An 8,706-nucleotide genomic window follows, 5' to 3' on the forward strand; every position below is an offset into this window, starting at 1 on the left:
GTGTTCCCCATTTGACCGTACCGTGGCTCCAAACCACTGGTTGGACTTGAACTCCATCTGGACTCCGTCTATATTCTCACGATCATCTGAAAGAGAAATCATTGTGGGTGTTTTTAATGAAGAAACGCCACCTCTTTACATTTACATTTAAGTCATTTAACAGACGCTCTTATCCAGAGCGACTTACAAATTGGTGCGTTCACCTTAAGACATCCAGTGGAACAGCCACTTTACAATAGTGCATCTAAATCTTTTAAGGGGGGGTGAGAAGGATTACTTTATCCTATCCTAGGTATTCCTGAAAGAGGTGGGGTTTCAGGTGTCTCCGGAAGGTGGTGATTGACTCCGCTGTCCTGGCGTCGTGAGGGAGTTTGTTCCACCATTGGGGGGCCAGAGCAGCGAACAGTTTTGACTGGGCTGCGCGGGAACTGTACTTCCTCAGTGGTAGGGAGGCGAGCAGGCCAGAGGTGGATGAACGCAGTGCCCTTGTTTGGGTGTAGGGCCTGATCAGAGCCTGGAGGTACTGAGGTGCCGTTCCCCTCACAGCTCCGTAGGCAAGCACCATGGTCTTGTAGCGGATGCGAGCTTCAACTGGAAGCCAGTGGAGAGAGCGGAGGAGCGGGGTGACGTGAGAGAACTTGGGAAGGTTGAACACCAGACGGGCTGCGGCGTTCTGGATGAGTTGTAGGGGTTTAATGGCACAGGCAGGGAGCCCAGCCAACAGCGAGTTGCAGTAATCCAGACGGGAGATGACAAGTGCCTGGATTAGGACCTGCGCCGCTTCCTGTGTGAGGCAGGGTCGTACTCTGCGGATGTTGTAGAGCATGAACCTACAGGAACGGGCCACCTCTTCTCTTCTCTTCTCTCAACGTGGGTGTTTTTAATGAAGAAACCTCTTTAAGGGGCGCCCACCCAATTAACAATAGCTACTCAACAAATGGTGTCATTTTCAATTGGGAACAACGTTTTAAAACAGTTTGCAACCGGTCCCTGTTTCAGCCCGTTTTCTTCCATTTTGGTGCCTAACGAACCCCAGAATATCCACAGAGAAATAGACTGGTAGATATTTGTTATTCCTGATCATTGATAAAGTACAGCAGCAGCAGCTTTCATCGTCCTCCTGATCAGAGCCTGGAGATAAAACTACATTTTTCCCCTAGAGGAAATTACTCACAGGCAACACCCTATAACAACTCCTACACACACACACACTCCCACACACACACGTTCCTCAATGAGGACAGCTGAACCTATAAATGACCTGTACTGTAGGTCCCTTAATCACCAGACTTCCTATCAGACTGCTCTGTGGTTAGGGTTAACAACGGTCTTCTGTCGTCTCGCCACGTGTAAAACCAAGTGAGACTACGGTTAACATCGTCTTTATATGGGGTGTGTCGTGTCCATGTGGAAATGATCACATCTTTGTAACAAATCTGAAAAACATCATATAGGACCAAAACAATTGCAAAGATCGTTCATAAATATCCTGTTAGCTGCACAGGTAACCTTTAACGTAGCAGGTGTAGGAAAACACCTGAGCGGAGACCCCGCTTCCATTTTTTCAGGGGAAACGGAAGTCAGGTTGAAAATAGTGTATCCCTAAAATAAATTTAAAAAACAGGAAACATCCGCTTTCTTCCGACCGCGCAGAGAGTAGCTGCAACGTTGCTGGTATCAAAATACCGTGTGTGTTGAGGCGCTAGGCTGAATTGCTACAACTCTATTCTCAGAGCGGAGGAGAAATTACATATTACTGTAGACAGAAAGACTTTTAAAAAAGGAAAGATCCACCCATTTTCAAATGTTATATTGTTTTTTTTGTTGTACATCTCTGAGTGATGTTCTATCTATTCCCTGGGGTCGTGTTTTCATGTCTTGAGTTATTGCCGTTCAAGCGGACAGAAATTCCGTCTGGCACGACGTAGCGCCGTGATAAAAGTCTCTGTCACTGCACTGGAAGTTATTAAAAGGAATACGACTTTTAGATGGTGAAAACGTCCGTCGTACACGACAGATTTAAATTCTGAAAGATGTCATAATGGGGGGGGGGGGGTTTCTTCTGCCAAATTTGTTGTTGTTGATATTCCTACCTCGGGAAATGTGTAATTTAACAGAGGGCACACCACATTTCTCCGATTTGTCTTCATCCTCGGGCCAAGGTGACGTTGTGAATGTCAGACTCCACTCTGCGGGGCACATTGTGATCTACAGGTTGAACATGGTGAGATTGTAGACTAACTACTTCACATGCTGATACCGACTTTGATAGTCTTGTGTTTAGCTACGTTTAGCTAGCTAGCCAGCCCATAGAGAGAGCATTGCATTGTGGGTTTTATAGTTGACTTGAGCTGCAACTGATTTCCACTCAAAATAACGACAAAAATAAAACATTTGATGTCATGGTTTCATTTAAATAAATGTTCATATCAAATAACTTTCTGAAAATGGTTTGTGATACCCATTGCCTAGAAATAAATCACAGGGAGAGAGTTCTATTGTGTGTAGCTCTGTGCAGACACAGGGAGAGAGTTCTATTGTGTGTAGCTCTGTGCAGACACAGGGAGAGAGTTCTATTGTGTGTAGCTCTGTGCAGACACAGGGAGAAAGTTGCATCTCTGACACGCGTGGGAGGATACTCACTACCCTTCCGTGAAAACATACCACAGAGCTCTGTTCCTGTCGAACCATGACTACAGAAAAACTCATAGGAACACCAGCTAGCTCTGACCCAGACTAAAGCACCAGTTAGAGGAGTAACATCCCAGCTCCTGTCTAGCTCTAACCCAGACTAGAGCACCAGTTAGAGGAGTAACATCCCAGCTCCTGTCTAGCTCTAACCCAGACTAGAGCACCAGTTAGAGGAGTAACATCCCAGCTCCTGTCTAGCTCTAACCCAGACCAGAGCACCAGTTAGAGGAGTAACTGTCCCAGCTCCTGTCTAGCTCTGACCCAGACTAGAGCACCAGTTAGAGGAGTAACATCCCAGCTCCTGTCTAGCTCTAACCCAGACTAGAGCACCAGTTAGAGGAGTAACATCCCAGCTCCTGTCTAGCTCTGACCCAGACTAGAGCACCAGTTAGAGGAGTAACATCCCAGCTCCTGTCTAGCTCTAACCCAGACTAGAGCACCAGTTAGAGGAGTAACATCCCAGCTCCTGTCTAGCTCTAACCCAGACTAGAGCACCAGTTAGAGGAGTAACATCCCAGCTCCTGTCTAGCTCTAACCCAGACTAGAGCACCAGTTAGAGGAGTAACATCCCAGCTCCTGTCTAGCTCTAACCCAGACTAGAGCACCAGTTAGAGGAGTAACTGTCCCAGCTCCTGTCTAGCTCTAACCCAGACTAAAGCACCAGTTAGAGGAGTAACTGTCCCAGCTCCTGTCTAGCTCTGACCCAGACTAGAGCACCAGTTAGAGGAGTAACATCCCAGCTCCTGTCTAGCTCTAACCCAGACTAGAGCACCAGTTAGAGGAGTAACATCCCAGCTCCTGTCTAGCTCTAACCCAGACTAGAGCACCAGTTAGAGGAGTAACTGTCCCAGTTCCTGTCTAGCTCTAACCCAGACTAGAGCACCAGTTAGCTGTCCCCTCCTCTAGCCTGGTGACTAGAACCTTGGCTGCACCTGGTCACACATTACACCCACCCCTGGGTCCTCTATATTTATACTTATTCTAATCTAGAGACTGTCTGGACAGCTGTAAATATATGTCAGTTTAGCCTGTCTTACCCCGAGGAAGACTATGGACAGCTGTAAATATATCTGTCAGTTTAGCACGTCTAACTGTGAAAGACTCAGTGCCCAAAACATTGGTTCTCCAATAAATCAATGGGAGTAATTAGTTGGCTCTAATTGTGACTTAAAAAAATATATATATTAAAAAGGTTTGCCTGTCCACCAAGAGTAGACTGACAGAGCTGGAAAACAAGATCTCATCTGACTGGGACAATCCAGGGAAGAACAGTCAGCAGGAGAAAGACTTCCAGGCCATGTGGTTAGCAAGGGTAGCCTAGTGGTTAGAGTGGAGAGGTGGCAGGTAGTCTAGTGGTTAGAGTGGAGAGGTGGCAGGTAGCCTAGTGGTTAGAGTGTAGAGGTGGCAGGTAGCCTAGTGGTTAGAGTGTAGAGGTGGCAGCGTAGCCTAGTGGTTAGAGTGTAGGGGCGGCAGGTAACCTAGTGGTTAGAGTGTAGAGGTGGCAGGTAGTCTAGTGGTTAGAGTGGAGAGGCGGCAGGTAGTCTAGTGGTTAGAGTGGAGGCAGGTAGCGGGTTAGGTGTAGTGGCGGCAGCCTAGTGGTTAGAGTGTAGGGGTGGCAGGTAGCCTAGTGGTTAGAGTGTAGGGGTGGCAGGTAGCCTAGTGGTTAGAGTGTAGGGGTGGCAGGTAGCCTAGTGGTTAGAGTGTAGAGGCGGCAGGTAGCCTAGTGGTTAGAGTGTAGAGGAGGTAGGGTAGCCTAGTGGTTAGAGTGTAGAGGTGGCAGGTAGTCTAGTGGTTAGAGTGTAGAGGAGGCAGGTAGCCTAGTGGTTAGAGTGTAGAGGCAGCAGGTAGCCTAGTGGTTAGAGTGTAGAGGAGGTAGGGTAGCCTAGTGGTTAGAGTGTAGAGGTGGCAGGTAGTCTAGTGGTTAGAGTGGAGAGGTGGCAGGTAGCCTAGTGGTTAGAGTGTAGAGGTGGCAGGTAGCCTAGTGGTTAGAGTGTAGAGGTGGCAGGTAGCCTAGTGGTTAGAGTGTAGTGGCGGCAGGTAGCCTAGTGGTTAGAGCGTAGTGGCGGCAGGTAGCCTAGTGGTTAGAGTGTAGAGGTGGCAGGGTAGCCTAGTGGTTAGAGTGTAGAGGAGGCAGGTAGCCTAGTGATTAGAGTGTAGGGGAGGCAGGTAGCCTAGTGATTAGAGTGTAGGGGCGGCAGGTAGCCTAGTGGTTAGAGTGTAGGGGCGGTAGGTAGCCTAGTGGTTAGAGTGTAGGGGCGGCAGGTAGCCTAGTGGTTAGAGTGTAGGGGAGGCAGGTAGCCTAGTGGTTAGAGTGTAGAGGAGGCAGGTAGCCTAGTGGTTAGAGTGTAGAGGAGGCAGGGTAGCCTAGTGGTTAGAGTGTAGAGGCGGCAGGGTAGCCTAGTGGTTAGAGTGTAGAGGCGGCAGGGTAGCCTAGTGGTTAGAGCGTTGGACTAGTAAGTGGAAGGTTGCAAGTTCAAACCCCCGAGCTGACAAGGTACAAATCTGTCGTTTTGTGTCCCTGAACAGGCAGTTAACCCACTGTTCCTAGGCCGTCATTGAAAATAAGAATTTCTGACTTGCCTAGATAAATAAAGGTTAAAAAAAATATACTTTGGTAAGTGGGATACAATCCCCTGAACACGCACTAATTACAGTACCCCCCCCCCTGACCCTTGGGCACTAACACTAATCTAATCCAATGGCTGAGGCAGCCTCCCCTCACCTCTCAGTCATCACAAAGGCTCTCATTGTAACCATGCCGACACTTACGGCATCACAATGAGACCAGGAGGCCCCTCAGGCACAGACTGGCAAACCATCATAAATATGTCAGCAAAGGGAGGGACAATATGGCCATGACATGGGAAACATATTTAGCATTTCTTCCAACTTTGGAGTTGTTTCCGAAGTAACACGTGCAGAGTTTAGTTCAGACATGGAAATATTCACTTTTCTCCTACTTTCCAATAGTCTAGACTACAGTGGGCTTAGTCACGGGAATAAGGAAGTCATTTAAATCTGTAGTTAAAGTCTGTATGTGAGCAAAATCATTTTACTCTACAGTTGCTCAGAGTAGCCTAGTGGTTAGAGCGTTGGCCTAGTAAGCGGAAGGTTGCAAGTTCAAATCCCCGAGCTGACAAGGTACAAATCTGTCGTTCTGTTAAATAGTTCAATAAAAGTAAATTAAAACACAACCAACGCCTAGAAGGCAAATGATCAAAGTTGCACTGATAAAGAGTGGTGTTTGCACAGGATAAACTGAAATACAAGGATACAGGATAAACTGAAATACAAGCCAATGTTCTCCTAAATAGCTTAATGTGTGTAATTCATGGGGCTTGGTTTTGCTGTTTGTTTGTTTGTGCTGGGACAAACCCATAAGATGGACTGAAGTGTAAATATTAGTATGAGCCACGTCTGTCTACAATGGATGCTTCAAGAAATAACAAGTTACTGACTCATATGCCCCCTGTTATAATGTAGAGCAGACAGTCCTTTAAAGGTACTGGGACTCTCCTCCCCCCTCAGTCTCTCTCTGCAGCACACCCCCTTCTCTCTCTCTCTCAACTCAAGGGGCTTTATAGGCATGGGAAACATGATGACGTTGCCAAATCAACTGAAATGGATAAACAAACGTGAAATAAACAATACAAAATGAACAGTAAACATTACACTCACAAAACTTCCAAAAGAAGTAGAGTACTTTCCCATGTCATATTATGTATATAAAGTGTTGTAATGATGTGCAAATAGTTAAAGAACACAAGGGAAAATAAATCAACGTAACTGTCTGACTGTCTGTGTCTCTGCCTGTCTGCGTCTCTGCCTGTCTGCGTCTCTGCCTGTCTGCGTCTCTGCCTGTCTGCGTCTCTGCCTGTCTGCCTGTCTGTCGCTCTGTCTGTGTGTCTGTGTCTCTGCCTGTCTGTCTGTGTAACTCTTAAGCTTAACATTGAGCATGTCTGCCTGTCTCCAATATAAGCTTCCTAGAAGAGTGAACATCTGCCTGTCTCCAATATAAGCTTCCTAGAAGAGTGAACATCTGCCTGTCTCCAATATAAGCTTCCTAGAAGAGTGAACATCTGCCTGTCTCCAATATAAGCTTCCTAGAAGAGTGAACATCTGCCTGTCTCCAATATAAGCTTCCTAGAAGAGTGAACATCTGCCTGTCTCCAATATAAGCTTCCTAGAAGAGTGAACATCTGCCTGTCTCCAATATAAGCTTCCTAGAAGAGTGAACATCTGCCTGTCTCCAATATAAGCTTCCTAGAAGAGTGAACATCTGCCTGTCTCCAATATAAGCTTCCTAGAAGAGTGAACATCTGCCTTTTCTCCGTCTTACATCCTAAAAACACTTAACGTACCTCATAAAAAGGTCATATTTCACATAGGTATGGTTCAACCAGGTTCTTTAATGTGGACATGACCCTTGACTGAAATAAACGGTCTTCACTTTGAATACCAATCTATCGTGGCCCCTTCCTGTTCATCACCAAGTAGAAGTCGAGAAAGGGGTCAAATCTATAAGATACTTGTTTTTGTAACAGACATACTCTACTCACCAGTATTGTCAAACTGTACTTGGGTACAGTCACTACTCTTCTGCCATGGGCAGGTATAGACTGCCCCTCGTTCCACCACTGTGGAAGCTGAGGTGGTGTTGGCTCTGGGAGCTCCTATAAGAATGTTTGACCTGAAGAAGAGAAAACGGGCTTAAGTCTAAATTCATGAAAACATGGCACCGCACCTATTCTTCTACTGTAGCCTATTAGGGTCGCAAAACAAAGCTATGTCACATGACGAATAGAATACATATTATATTTATTTCTGTTGAGTCACATTAACAATAGTATAATTCTACTTTCTCTCATCATAGTTCAAATAAGGCTAATAGCCCCTATGGCAAAAGGCAATACAAAAATATTATTATATAACTCAATCTTACTGTTTATTATTTGGCTGGAAAAAATCCACAGAAAATCCAAAATAACTTCCTTTAGGTCCAGAGAATACATAGGGTTTGTCAATATCCAGATTGAAAGAGGTTGTCCACTGTAAATAAGACAGGATCAAAGCCAAAGATAAACCAAGTTTGCGACGTCTTTCCATCCTGACTGCTAAAGATTCAAGTCTGTAGCCTTATTAAACACGGGGTGTGTGGCGTGTTTTAGTTTTGGCGTTAAGAGCTCAACTGCAACGAGTTCTCCTTTCTTTTTGTAGTCGTTCTAATGATGATACACCGAGATCCCACACTCCATTTCCATATATCCGGCGCCAGTTCAGTAAACCACTCCGCTAAACAGTTTCACTGCTTCACCAGCATTACCAGGAAAAGAGTCAAATTCGAATCAACTCGTATCATCAATCGTACAGTTCATGCGATTCAACGTAACAAATCTCTGTACAACGTAAAACAAAAAAAATACAACCTCGACAGCCCCCGCGTTGCGTTGTGTTACAGCAGCACTAAAATATATATATATACTTCCGGGTCAAGGGAATTTCAGAATTGTTCTAAATAAAAGTTCCCCACATATTAGTAGAAAAGTGTTATTATCATGTATTTATATTCACGATATATGAAAAATAATTGTCTAAACATTAACAATGATTCATATATGTTCCTATTTAAGTGACATTTGCATTAAATGTGGGTTTTAAAACATGTTCCAAGCCAGGCCAAATAAATGCCCCCCAATTCAATACAACGTATATGAAATACACATTGGTTTATAGAAAGACAACTATTATTCTAGGTGCCGAAGTAAAAGTGGAGTCAGTTGCGAATTCTCACTATGATCTGTAGAATCTATTTATATATGGTGTTATTTCATGGGTAACTGAGACCTATACGCCCAGCAACACTTTCTACTCCACCTAGTCCATTGGTCCCAATGCAATACACTATAGACCTATAAATTACATATTGGCCGTATAGTGTCCAGTGCCTCCATTTTAAGATGTTTTATCAGTCCAGCAGCACTTGCTATGAGCTTGTTTTTTGTTCAAACTCACCTT

General features: G+C 45.1%; 1 protein-coding gene across 3 annotated transcripts in view; it reads right to left on the reverse strand.

The window, feature by feature from the left end:
• The window catches only part of LOC115124221 (integrin alpha-V-like), a 101,464-nt gene extending 93,321 nt beyond the window's left edge, over positions 1 to 8,143 (reverse strand). For all 3 annotated transcript variants that reach the window (XM_065016180.1, XM_065016174.1, XM_065016187.1), the window contains exons 1-3: positions 7,634 to 8,143; positions 7,251 to 7,381; positions 1 to 86 (exon numbers count right to left, since the gene is read on the reverse strand). The exon at positions 1 to 86 is cut by the window's left edge and continues 6 nt beyond it. In XM_065016180.1, coding sequence (XP_064872252.1) covers positions 1 to 86; positions 7,251 to 7,381; positions 7,634 to 7,797 — 381 coding nt within the window. In that variant the 5' untranslated portion in view covers positions 7,798 to 8,143. The remainder of the gene's footprint in view (positions 87 to 7,250; positions 7,382 to 7,633) is intronic.
• Between the last annotated feature and the right edge of the window lie 563 nt (positions 8,144 to 8,706).

Source organism: Oncorhynchus nerka, linkage group LG3, assembly GCF_034236695.1.
Source record: "Oncorhynchus nerka isolate Pitt River linkage group LG3, Oner_Uvic_2.0, whole genome shotgun sequence".
NCBI classification, from domain to species: domain Eukaryota; kingdom Metazoa; phylum Chordata; class Actinopteri; order Salmoniformes; family Salmonidae; genus Oncorhynchus; species Oncorhynchus nerka.